Source organism: Coffea arabica, chromosome 4c, assembly GCF_036785885.1.
Source record: "Coffea arabica cultivar ET-39 chromosome 4c, Coffea Arabica ET-39 HiFi, whole genome shotgun sequence".
NCBI lineage: Eukaryota > Viridiplantae > Streptophyta > Magnoliopsida > Gentianales > Rubiaceae > Coffea > Coffea arabica.
In genome coordinates, this window is record NC_092316.1 from 7682066 (window position 1) to 7695924 (window position 13859).

The window sequence follows — 13859 nt, forward strand, 5'->3', positions numbered from 1 at the left end:
CACGTTGCTTATGGACATTGCTTGAATTGCTGGGCACTATTCTGCTTGAATTGCTGGAGAACTCGCTGAGGTTTCTTTTGGGATTGTGATTGAGTTATTTTTGAAAATTGCTTGTTGAATTAGAAAACCTGGCCACTTGAATTACTTGTTGAGGTTGGTAGAATTTCGTTTAATTTAGGGTTATTTCACAAAAGAAGTATGCAAGTGATATTGTGAAGAAGTTTAAGATGGATGTGGTTAAACCGATGATGACCCTCTTTGAAGAAAAATTGAAATTAACCAAATATGGTACTGATAATTTTGTTGATGCTTCTTATTTTAGGAGGTTGGTAGGAAGTCTCAGATATTTAACTTCTACGAGACTTGACATCGCTTATGGATTTTGTTTGATTAGTAGATTTATGGAATCTCCACGCCAATCTCACTTACAAGCTACTAAGAGAATTTTGAGATACGTTCAAGGTGTGCAATCTAACGGTATATTTTACTCATCTTCACATAGTAGTAACCTTGTTGGATATACTGACAGTGATTGGGCTAGTGACAGAATACAAAGGATGAGCATTTTTGGTTATGCATTTTATTTGGGATCTGGTATATTTTCTTGGTCTTCAAAGAAACAACAAGTGGTTACTTTGTCAACGGCAGAAGCGGAGTACATGGCGGCTACAAGTAGTGCTAATCAAGCACTTTGGTTGCGAGGAATGCTTAGTTTCTTACAATACAAGTAAGATGATCCTACCAAAATATTTTGTGATAGCATGTATGCTATTGAGTTGACAAAAAATTCAATTTTTCATGGGCACAGCAAACATATTGACATCCAGTATCATTTTATTTGTGAGTCGGTTCAAGAGCAAGAAATTGTTATTGATTATTGTAGAAATGAGGATCAAGTAGCTAATATTTTGATAAATCCGCTCAAGTTGGAGATGTTCATGAAATTGAGGAAGATGTTCAGCATGGTGAAATTTGAAGATCTTGATTTAAGGGAGGCAATGTAGGAGTTAAATCAAGATTATTATTTGTTAGTTTCTTAATTGTAGTTGGTTGGAATTAGTATGGTCCGAATCTATGTTTGGGTAGTTGAGTTCCAGTCTAATTAGGATGATTGATGTCCAATTCTAATGTGGTCTTTGATTCATTAGGTGGTGCGGACAGAATCCCTGAGCAACATGGAGACTTAGTGCCCATATATATATATATATATATATATATATATATATATATATATATATATATATAGTACTAGTCTGCTCTTTGTGTGTGGGCAGTGGGAAAAGGAGCCGAGAGACTTATAAAAGAAAATATTGGTTTGCCTCCTTAAGCTTTATATAGCTTTGCCTCTTCTTCGTTGCTTCGCTTCGTCATAAACAGTGCTATTGCTCATCATTTTTTTCTTTATCCTTCGCTACCTAATTAATTCATTGTGTGAAATTTATTTGTTATTTTCCTGTGGGTTATACTCCTACAAAAAGTTTTTAAGAAAATATTATTTTCTGTCCAAATTTATAAAACATATTCTATATTAAAAAAAAGATATAAAAAATTTAGTAGAATGTGTTAATTATTTTCTATATCACATTTATTTTCAACTGTAGTTTGCCCTGTTATTCCACAACAACTCTAGTCTATGCTAGAGTAGGGAAAGTGTTGGTGAGTCCTTGTCAAGATGTTGCCCTGTTATTGTCAAGATGTTGCTCTGTCATTCGAATATTGTGAAAAGTGTGAGTGAGTCCTTGTCAAGATGTTGCCCTGTTATTGTCAAGGCGTTGCTCTGTTATTAGAATATTGTGAAAAGTGTTAGTGAGTTCTTGTCTCGACGAAGTCTTCCGGGCACTGTCATCTTCCAGCTAACCGTTAATCCCTTTTCCTACCCTTCGTTGCTTAAAGAATTGGAACCACATGCAATGATCCACTCAGGATATTTGTAGTAACATGTTTTGCCTTTGTCAAACAGATGTACTCGAAATACAATAATCTGTAGTTAGAATAGGTCTTGGCCTTTGGTATTTTGGTTTTTACTTCAATGAGTCCAATTCAGATCCAGCGCAAAAGAATTGAGAATGATTATCCGCAGAGAGATGCTACCCTGGCCCCTAACTGAAAGGTAGCTGCAGGCCTGATATTTTGTTGATATTCAATGTACGTGGCATATTTAAACAGTGGAAAATAAGTTAAAATAGTGACGAAATTTGCAATGGCTGCTCAGAATCAAATAATTAACACAAATATATTGATTTTTAAAAATAATTTTTAAATTAATTTTATTGAAATGTAATGGAAAGAAATTCTTTCCAATGTAACGGAGAAGAGCCTAGTCCCAAATCAAATACAGGTACCTCTCTTTGTCCTATCCTAAATCTATTTTGGGATAATTTCAAAAACTTCTCCCTTTATACTTTTATAAAGGGAGGATGGAGTGCTAGAGTCTTTTTTAGAAATGCTAATATCATTTTCTTTTTACCCAGACCTCTTGAGATTTGAAAAATTAAACTAACCTCCTTTGATATTACAAAAAAAAAAAAAAAATTGTATTAGCCTTTATAAAATCTTGAACACCTGACAGTCTCACTTCATTCAGTGATCTTTATTTACAATAAGCAACTTTCAAGCCCCAATCACATGCTCATCTTGTTAAATCCTCGAGTTAAACTTGGAATCTTCACAATTGATTTTTATTTCCAATCATCAAATTTCATCAATTTTTTCTCCCTTAAATAGAGGTACTTTTCTTCCTATACATATTTACTATATAATTTGTGTAACAAATGAGACGGAAGCAATATGGAATATTCAATAAATTTTTTATACTTACACCATCATATAATTTTTTTTTTTTTTAAAAAAAAACATCATCATATGATTTAAGGAAGGTTTCAATAATTATTAAAACCTCCGGGGAGGTTCCTAAAATTATCCCTTCTGTCTCAAAGACTCCCAACTTGTGTAACAAAGCAAGAATATACGCCTGGTCGAGGAAGAATCATCGGCCCTCTTTATCTGTAACTGTGATGGCGTTCACAGAACAAAATTCTGGATTTCCACGCAACTTGGCTTTGTTGAGGCTCATAATTTCAGAAAAAGCTGGTCGCTTAGGAGAGTCAAGTACCATTGATCCATTCAGGAGCATAGATGCCACATCTAACATTGTTGGTCTATCTGCTGCGTTTTCTTGCACACATAACAAGCCAACACGAACATATTGTAGTGCTTCACTCCTTGGAATCCTTTCATCCAAACAAGAATCAATGATCTCTGAAATTCTTCCTTCTGTCCATAAATCCCACACCTGAAATGTGACAAATGATCGATCATTCTCAAAGGATTGGAGTAAAGGAACTGCACCAAACTGAAACTGAAGGGTATAGGCTACATACATGTCCGATTAAGTTTAGGTGACGATCCGAATCACAGAAAGAAGTGTTCTTCTTTCCGCTTATGATCTCAAGAATCATGACTCCAAAGCTAAATACATCAGACTTCTCGGAGAAAATCCCATCCATGGCATATTCAGGAGACATATAACCACTTTTTTTTTTCCTCGCAAAAATCAATTATCTCAATTAGCTTACGTACGATATCAGAAAATGGATATTACTCGGAAGCAATACATTGAAACGATAAAGAAGATGATATTCCTTCAACTTACTATGTCCCTACAACGTTCTTCGTACTTCCGCGCAGTTCATTCTCTCCGAAAATTCTGGCAGTTCCGAAATCTGAAATTTTGGGATTCAGGTCCGTGTCCAATAAAACATTGCTCGTTTTCAGATCTCTATGGATGATTTTTAATCTGGAATACTTGTGGAGGTACAGAAGCCCTTGAGCTACCCCTTCAACAATTTTCAACCGTCTTTTCCAATCCAATATATCCCGCTTTGCTGCATCTTTAGACAAAGTAGACCCAATATTTTTAGAGTATTCTAATAGTTGTCAAAATAATTTAGACAAGCAAAACCAAATGAAGGTAAATGGATCGCTGAAACTTACCAAAAAGTACCGAATCTAGACTGTTATTCGGCAAGTACTCGTATACTAATAAACGCTCTTCTTTTTCAATGCAATAGCCCAAAAGTTTAACAAGGTTTCGATGCTGCAGCTTTGAGATCACTTTGACTTCATTCTTGAATTGTTCAATTCCATGTCCTGACATTCTATTCAGTCTTTTAACTGCAATCGCTAGCCCATTAACCAGCTTACCCTGAATTCCATGTATCTACGTTAAAACTAAGCAAATAAATAGGGTCTTTAGACTTGAAAATAAATTGTTTCGAGACATATTTATGTTACCTTGTAGACAGGACCAAATCCTCCTTGGCCGAGTTTATTTTCCTCAGAGAAATGATCTGTCGCAATATCTATGCTTGTAAAACTGAAGAACAGTGATTCATCATCCCCTTTGTCATCAAGCTCTGGCGTTTCTGAATCCATGCTTTCTCGACGATATCTTAGTATTCTCGACCGCAGTTTGCAAAGTACTATAGCTGTCAGAAAAGCGGCAACAGAAGCACTAACAACATATAACACTACCCTTGAACTCTTCGATTTCTTTCTTCCACTGGGAGGTCCAACAAGAAATGAAGGAGAACCAGGAGCGAGAGGAAGTGAAGGGCCAGAAGCAGCAGCCTGCATACTTGCTGTACTTTTCTGGCTCAACAGAGAAATCTCAAGTTTCATTCCAGATGATAGCCGTGTATGATGAGAAGGATAATCAAAGCTTTGCCAAACGGTACGCCCAGAACTTGATCTCAGAACTAAGTTCCCGTTATCAAGCAGAGTTGCACTAGTCTTGCTGATCATAACTTTCTGTTGAGCATTCACAGTGAATACTGCAACATGTGGGCTTCCCTGGCCATAAACCTCTAGCCTTCCACTTTCATTCATGGTTATGGCTGAAATTCGAGGCCTGGATGGTGCAGCCAGATAACTATTGGCAGCCCAGACATTGACTGAATGCTTCAGATACACGAACTGAATTACCAAGAGTGAAGAAGAACGATCACTCAGGAACCGAAAACGCTGATTGGAGGACTCCAAGATCTCTCCATTTTGTAATTTTAGAGATTCACCAACTCCTAGTGTTTCTTTAGCTCCAGAAAGTGTACATATCATGGCAATAAAGTAAGCAATAAAACAAGAAAATGTTGCCAAATGGCCGTTTGATGTACTGATCATTCTTGCCATTCCAAGAGGGCAACACTCATATCGCTAAAGCTTCTTGATTTTCCCTTCTCTACATTCGAATCATCAACTAGGAGTTGAAAAGCCTTGCTCCAATGCTAGTCTATTTCCTATAGGCTGAAAACGAGTCAGAGTTTGTCGGTAGTTAGAAACCAAGCGCTCATTTGTTGACTTTAAAGTTATGTTTTCAGATTTGAACCGAATATTGACTTGGTTGATCGAGATTGAACTGGATGACATGAATACGTGATATATGTATATAATAGAGATAATATATAAAAATTCCTCTTATGTTGGTGATTTACATTGTTATATACATATTTGATGATTTACAATGCTTGCTATACAATGATTTAAAATGTTATATCGCTGCAGTTTCTCCGGCGCCCAGCAGCCCAACTTGAACATATCTTGAAATTTCAGCACAGCAGCCCACGTGAACATATCTTGAAATTTCAGCTTGAACATATCTTGAAATTTCATCACAGCAGCCCGACTTGAACATTTCTTTAAATTTCATGCATGGGAATTGAGTCACCTAAACTGGGATCTGCAATTTCCGAGACCCTTCCGTCTTTCCATAAATCCCACACCTGAAATGTAAAAAGAAGCAAGAAAATGCAAATAAATGGAATTCATATGCTCTAAGAAACTGTAATATACAATCAAGAACTGCAACGTGTCAAGATATATACTCACGTGTCCTACTAAGTTTAAATGATCATCCGTGTCACTGAAAGAAGTGTTCTTCTTTCCACTTTAACGATCATGACTTCACAGAGATGATACCCTTCATGGCATATTCAGGAGACATGTGGGCACTGTTTCATGGCCGTATTAAGCGAGCTATACATATCATGGCTAAGTTACTAATGTGTGTGGATTTTCTGTCTATCACTTCCCCCGGCCGGTATTTCGTTGTGAACATGAACTAAGAGAAGACTGATCCAACATTGACACCACTTCGCAAGAAGACAACTAATTTAGGTAATAAGACATTTTATCTGTGACTGTCAGGTCAAGTAAATGGAGTTCCAGTGTTAATCTTGTTTGAAAGAGCAAAAAAAAAAAAAAAAGAATATTTGATAAAGCACGTAAATAGTAGTTAACTCACCAAATATGAAATGAATCCAAGCTACCATTGGACGGGTACAAGTCGACTAATAACCGATCCTTGCCATGGATGCAATACCCCTTAAGTTTTAACATGGTTTCAGTGTTGCATCTTAAAGATCAGTTTCGGTTTTAAATTGTTCAATACGATGCCATGACATTATATTCAAGCTTTTCACCGCAGTCTCTTGCCCAGCAGGGAACTTTCCCTGAACCACAAAACTTGCTATATTTAGTGCACATGGAAAGGAGATGAAGTGATAGGTCGTAATTTTGTTAGTTATTTTATAATTAACTTTCACTATTATCTTACTTATTATTGGTATTTGTGCTTATTGCAGTGAGTTGGAGTAAAATGGGATAAATAGGTGCAAATTTTGAACCATAAATGCTGTTTGGATGGTGCTATTGAGACATGTGGTTGCGTCAACTCAGCACTTAACATGTCCGGAAGGTGCTAGAGAGACATGTGACACCAACTGCCAATTGCAATTGAAAGTGCAATGTGGGAGCCACAATTATTCCATTTGTTGATTATTTGATTTGAATTAACAGGAGTAGTTTTAGTATAGAAAGAAACTTGCTTATTTTTGTGTGGCGGCTCAATAGAAAAGAAAAGTCAAAGTTTGATTAGGACTCTAATTCTAGTGCTTTTGGAGTAGGGCCGGCCGCAAGGTAGAAAAATGCAACAGACTTAGCAGATGAAACCAAAACTAGCCGCACTTGGTTATTTCTAGTCCTCACGGTTGAGTTTGTGAGGGGACCGTTCAGGGACGGTCATTCTGATGACCGTCCTGCCCCGTATCTGATGAAGGTTGTTCTTGACTTTGTTGTTATTCCCGTAAGGCACTGGCCAGAGGCTACGGAGAAAGACATTAGCATTCCCTTTGACTTTGTACTTTTCCTCTCATTCTTAATTGTTCGGATTTTTTCATCGTATAGAGAACAAATGTTTTCGACAATTACTTCTGCGATTTCGCATGGGATTTCCTCCGTAGAGATGAACTAAATCTCTTTTTCCAATCAAAAAATAATAGAGACTTTGGTTTATCTAAAAATTATGAGATCGAATTAATTTTATTTATTGCTCTTATTTACTGGTATTTGCATATTCTCTGTTTGTAATGTTTATGGTTATTTTATTAATTAAATATCTTGGACCCAAACGTTGAACTAATTTATCAATCCGATGTCAATTAGAGCATTAAATCCATAATTATTTAATTACTCTAAAATAGTGACAACTGACATGATTATGTTTGTATCAGAAGAATACGTAGGCTAATTTAAAATAATCCTGATAGTGTGTTATTTGGTTAGAATATGACTCCTTTAATACGTAAGGCAATTGGAAAATTAAGTCTTACGGGCGTACCTAAGGTTATTTCCTTATTAGAGTACTGACTGACGGGCGTACCTCAGTCATCGAAACAGTAAGGAGGAGTTGACTGTCATCGCTTGTTTGGCAGTTATAACTTATTTATTAGTTAATAATTGGAATTATCTCTGCATCGATGATCAGTTAGTTGAACCATTGCTAAAGTTATTTCTTGACTAGATCTTAGCTATTGTTAATTTGGTTTTAGTAATTTGTCATTTAATCTTTTGTTGGCTATTTATTTTTATTTTTATTCAAATCGTTTACTTATTGCCATTGCTATAAAAAATCCCCCATTGTTAACTTGAACTTTAGTAGAAACGAATTACTCCCAGTCCCTGTGGATTCGACCCTACTTGCCCTATATACAAATTAACAAGTTCTCATGAATAAATTATGGTATATCGGATTTAGCAAACTCTTCGAAATCAGGGTGAATCTAGTAACCCATTGTACATCTAGAGTCCTGTTCCAGTACTAGAATTGACCTGAAACTACTTTTGTTGGCAACTAGATTTATTTTTATTATTATACAGGCATCGACAACTTGTCATGAAGAGACCATACTTGTCCCCAGTTACATTTCCGAAAAAAAGGAAAAATCAAGGGAGGAGAATTGCTAATACTTATTGTCTTGAACACCTTCTTATTGCTGGATATAGTGAACGATTGTGTTTTGCACCTGACGAGGTGAATTCCGGTCAAATGATCTGAGTCAGGAATGCACAAACTCACTTGCTAAAAATTAAGTAGCCGGGGCCTTGTCCCCCAATCTCATTCTGATGCTTAAGTTAGTTATGATTTGGAAGTTTAATATGCAAGTCAGATTTAGGGGTGCAAACGAGTCGAGTCGAGTCGAGTCGAACCGAGTTTTGGCCTAATCGAGTCGAGCCTCTAGTTAATTTTATGAAGCTTGAGCTCGATGAACTCAAAATGTCGAGCTCAAGTTCGAGCTTAAAAAATAAAAAAATAATAATAAAATTATTTTTAAAAAATAAAAAATAATTATTTATTTTTAAAAATAAATAAAATAATAATTTTTTAACAAATAATAAAATATTAGGAATATATGTATAATTTTACTATTAAGATAAAAAATAAAAAATAAAAAATATATATATAATTGAGCTCGCGAGCCAACGAGTTTAATATTTTTTAGTTCGAGTTCGAGCTCGAGTTCGACTTAATTAGTTTGAGTTCGACTCGAGCTCGATATTGACCGAACTCGAGTCGAGCTCGTACTCGAGCCGCTCGCGAGCCGATTCGTGAACACCCCTAGTCAGATTGCATACCATCCCCATCGGAGATGAGGTGTCTATTGTTAATAGAGAGTAAAGGAACTAATGGAGAACCCGAACAGGCCAACATATCCACAGCACCTATAATTATCTATATATTTTCATCTTGTAGATTAAATTTTAATCTACGACACTGCATAACGGTACACTAATCTTTCATGTCTGTCTCAATTTGATTCTTTTGTCAACCGTGTTACGAAAATCGTCAAAGTTTTTATGCTTGGGAACTCCACACACTACCACTCCGTACGCCAACTTCTATTTTACAACCTAACTAGTATTCTGGCTTATAATCACGTAACAATAACAAATTTTTATTTTGCTACATGAAAATTAAAATCTAAATGTTTTAAAGAAAATATTATTTTCTGTCCAAATTTATAAAACATATTGATCTATATAAAAAATTTAGTAGAATGTGTTAATTATTTTCTATATTGCATTTATTTTCAACTATAGTTTGCATGTTCCCACCCCTCAAAATAAAGAAGATATTATGGGATCATAAGATAGGTTTACTGACAATTTCAAGTAAAAATTTTGTCCATCTATTAGATGTCAACATTTGATAATATCGTGTATAACATAATTTGATCCAATAAAAATACATATAAAAACAAATCTAGATATTCAAGTCAAACTCAAAATATAAAGTTTAGAATATTGGAAAAAGGTCAAATTTATTCAATTGCAATTAAGACTGAATGATTTTGCATAATCATACTGTTTGTTTGCATTCCAGGATTTGCGTCGCAGATCTACTCCCAAATCCTAAACTTCTAAGGGCATGTTTTCGGATCTCTGCAGACCATGCAGCTAGATCTGTGCACAAATTCTTATGGCAGCCATATCATTGCTTTTTGTTCGTTTTTCATTTTTAGTTGTATTTTCTTTGTCTAATTGATTTAGGACTTGTATTGTATCAGGTCATAGAAGGGCATTGTTATTGAAACTTTTATCAATTATTATCAAATTTTTTTTTAACCAAATTCTCTTAAGTTTTCTCAAGAATCTTCTTTTAATAGTTGATCGTGAATTGCTATTTGGTTACTTTTGAAAATCGTTCATATAACAATTTCTTCCTATCTACTCTCACGTCGAAACCTTTCTTTCCCAATAGTTGCCCTGGTTGCAAGTCAAAACTACATGTCAAGTGTGTACTGAAGTCGATTTGCGGCCAAGAAAGTTGTCTCCTTACACTGTCAAGCGAAGTAATCATGTAATTTCTCAACCCCATCTCCAATGTGAATGTGGGATTCGAATTCTCTGTGGGTATAGATTCAATCGTAAACAACTTTTATAAACGATCGGAATTGGTCCAAGAGTTCGACAAGTCCCAACTCGAATGGCCCGATCTCGGCTGTTAAAAGTTCTAATCCAGATATGTGAAGAAGCACTTTGATGTTGTCCTGGTATTCGAATATTGTGGACAAGTGTTAGTGAGTTCCTGTCTTGACAAAAAGACTTTAGACTGCATAGAATCCGGATACATGAAGATGCACCTCGATGTTGCCCTGTTATTTTCTTTTATTAGTTGTCACTAATTTACTCTATAACAACTCCAGTCTATGCAAGAGTAGGAAAAGTGTTAGTGAGTTCTTGTCAAGATGTTGCCCTGTTATTCGAATATTGTGAAAAGTGTCAGTGAGTTCTTGTCTCGACGAAGTCTTCCGAACACTGTCATCTTCCAGCTAACCATTAATCCCTTTTCCTACCATTCGTTGTCCTTCGTTGCGTAAAGAATTGGAAACACAAGCAATGACCCACTCAGGATATTTGTAGTACCATGTTTTGCCTTTGTCAAACAGATGTATTCGAAATACAATCTGTAGTTAGAATAGGTCTTGGTCTTTGATATTTTGGTTTTTACTTCAATAATTCCAATTCAGATCCAACGCAAAAGAATTGAGAATGATTATCCACACATGCTACCATGGTCCCTAACTGAAAGGTAAAGGCCAGCCGGCTTCTGACCTTTCTCTATCTGCATTGCCATTTACCACTTGCAATACGAATTAACGGGTAAAGTATATCTCCATTGAATCCTCTTCATTAGTCTCTCCATTTATTTACATTTAAATTTATATCCTTATACTATATAAGATTGAGTTTTGGTCAAAAAATAGGTTGAATTTCAACCGCATAGGTAGGGGCTTTCTAGAAATGTGAAATGTTGTGTATTAGTTTAAAAGCTTTAGGTACAAGTTAAGAAAGTATGTATTTGGGTATGTTTACTGAAATGACCCCATTTTAATACATTTAAAGTTGTCATTGATGAACCATCTGGGTTTTGATGGAATGTGTAATTAGTGTGCAGCCGTTTTTGCATTTTGTACAACCCATATATGCTTGTGTGTTGGTGTAATTACCGGAATATCCCTTAACTACCAATAATTCCACTTTTCAGCCGCAAATAACCGTTTGAGATGTTGTTTTGTCTGAAACATTTGAATGGCAATCGAATTTAGGAAATGAGCCAACGATTTCTCTATCAATGATAGGAACCCATTTCTCTATCATTTATGAGCCACAAACGTTGGTCATTTTATTCTCTTTCAGATTCAGGAGTTAAGTTTTCCCTTTTTGCCTTTGTCTACAACGATTTGCCTCATCGTTTTCTCTTCCATCCGAGCTCAACTCTGAAATTACCTATTATTTTGTCATTAATTACACCCAATTCAATTGCCTAACCGTTGGTATCTTAATGCCTAAACGGTTGATTATCAATTTCTCCCTGTTCGCATTTTAGGATTGAGATAATTCTATCTCACTTCATACTAATTAGCTCAAAATGCTCTTCAGTCCCAGCTACTCCAGGTGGTTCAATGTGAGGTTAGATTTCACCGCCCCCCAATTTTTCAGTTCCTCCCTTAATTTTGTTGGTGTGTTCTTAGTACCTACAATTAGCGACTCTTATCGCATTGCCTAGATGCAAGATAGCATTTTTCGCGTTGTCTAACCCCAATTGGTCTGGGTTGGTTATAATCTTATAGGTTTGGAGCAACAGCAAGAAAGAGCTCTCGGTGGGGATTCTGGAATAAGGTTAGCTTTCTGCGTTGCTCTGCCTTTCTGCATTATCAACGACCTTCAATTTGACACAGTTTTATTGTAACGCTGTGTGAATTGATTGATTATATCGTTTATCTTTTCATACTTAGTTTTATTTCTTCTCACAATGTACTATTGTTTGTTCAACAAAAAAACCTCCTTTCCCACAGGTACCAAACACCCGCGCGATGCACGGGCACTCCCCCTAGTAATATTATACATTTATGAAATAGTGTCATTGCTTTTCTTTTGATCTTCCTGATCAACATACTAAAAATTGATATTTGAAAAAAATATATTTTTGATATTCAATTTACATGGAATATTTAAGCAGTGAAAAATAGGTTAAAATTGTGACTAAATTTGCAATGACTAATTAGATGTCAAAACTTGGTCAATTTTATATGAGAATTTATGTATAACTAACACAAATAATTAAATATATTATGAATAGTATTTATTTTTAAAAATAATTTTATTGAAATGTAATGGAAAGAAATTCTCTCCAATGCAATAGAGAGGAGTCTAGTAACAAATTAAATATAGGTACCTCCCTTTGTCCTGTTCTAAATCTATTTTGGGATAATTTCAAAAACTTCTCCTCAATCTTTCACAATTTTATTTTGGAGATGTTATTGGCACTCTTGAAAATGTTTCTAACACTCCATTGCCCCTTTATACTTTTATAAAGGGAGGATGGAGTGCTAGAGATTTTTTTAGAAATGCTAATATCATTTTCTTTTTACCCAGATTTCTTGAGATTTGAAAAATTAAACTAACCTCCTTTGATATTACAAAGAAAATTGTATTAGCCTTTATAAAATCTTGAATGCCTGACAATCTCACTTCATTTAGGGTCCGTTTGTTTCGGGTGAAAATGTTTTCCAAAAAAATATTTTCCTAATTTCCCGTGTTTGGTTGCACAAAAGTTACTGAAAACATTTTCCTATGTAAACAACTTCCCTTCCAAATTTACTGAAGTTGTTTTTCGAAATGCACGCATCCCGCCTATAGTATGTTCCAAACTTACTAAAAACATCTTGTAGTATGTTCTTTTTTTTTTGTGTAAACAGGAAGATTCGAACCCAAGACCTCTTCCTTACACTCTCTCCCCCGTACCACCCAATCCAACCCAACCCCCCCTAGTATATTCAAAATTATAAAAAAAACCTCATCCTGCTCATCCTATGTTAGTAATTAATTATGTATAATAGGGACATTCTTTTCTAGAGAAACTTTCAGCAGTGAGAGTGCAAGATATATGTCACAATAAACATTGCATGTGATTGATATTTGACACTAAATGACCAGCAATTTGTTTATTACTTAAGGAGATATTTTTTATTCATATATACATTTCTCCAAGATTTTTTAAAGTTAAACAATGAAATAAATTTTCTTATTTTGCATGGGAAGAAGTATGTAGTTATAATGTGTAGAAAGTAAAGATAGAGATAAAAATGAAAATATTTCAAAAGTTAAACAAACACCAGGAAAATGAAGTAAGAAAATATTTTCAATAAACTAACCAAACACCTGAAAATGATGAAAGGGAAATGATTTTCATGAAAAATTACTTCCACGGAAAATATTTTCCCAAGGAAAACATTTTACTTCCAATCAAACAGACCCTTAATGATCTTTATTTACAATAAGCAACTTTCAAGTCCCAATCAATGCTCATCTTGTTAAATCCTCGTGTTAAACTTCGAATATTCACAATTGACTTTTATTTCCAATAATCCAATCATCAAATTCCATCAATTTTTTCTCCCTTAAATAGAGGTACTTTTCTTCCTATAAATATTTACTATATAATTTGTGTAACAAATGAGACG

The 13859-nt window shown here is 35.0% G+C and overlaps 1 protein-coding gene across 2 annotated transcripts; it reads right to left on the reverse strand.

Annotated features, from left to right (window-relative positions):
- Positions 1–2779: 2779 nt before the first annotated feature.
- On the reverse strand, positions 2780–5438 carry LOC113739758 (G-type lectin S-receptor-like serine/threonine-protein kinase CES101). Of its 2 annotated transcripts, none has more exons than XM_072045815.1 (5): positions 4294–5438; positions 3994–4204; positions 3653–3884; positions 3381–3531; positions 2780–3292 (listed from the first exon to the last, which is right to left on the reverse strand). In XM_072045815.1, exons 1-5 carry the CDS (start codon positions 5185–5187, stop codon positions 2987–2989), a joined length of 1794 nt encoding a protein of 597 aa, XP_071901916.1. In that variant the 5' UTR covers positions 5188–5438; the 3' UTR covers positions 2780–2986. The 2 variants fall into 2 exon arrangements, with proteins under 2 accessions (XP_071901916.1, XP_027122883.1); XM_027267082.2 differs by having other exon boundaries at positions 3653–3890; positions 4294–5435.
- Between the last annotated feature and the right edge of the window lie 8421 nt (positions 5439–13859).

What these genes read in the sequence shown, in the direction of transcription:
- LOC113739758 (XM_027267082.2), bottom strand. Translation starts at nt 5,187, where the DNA reads ATGGCAAGAATGATCAGTACATCAAACGGCCATTTGGCAACATTTTCT. An exon ending in TCTAGATTCGGTACTTTTTG is followed by an intron (nt 3,891 to 3,993) that starts GTAAGTTTCAGC and finishes CTTTGTCTAAAG; the next exon opens with ATGCAGCAAAGCGGGATATA. An exon ending in ACCTAAACTTAATCGGACAT is followed by an intron (nt 3,293 to 3,380) that starts GTATGTAGCCTA and finishes GTCACATTTCAG; the next exon opens with GTGTGGGATTTATGGACAGA.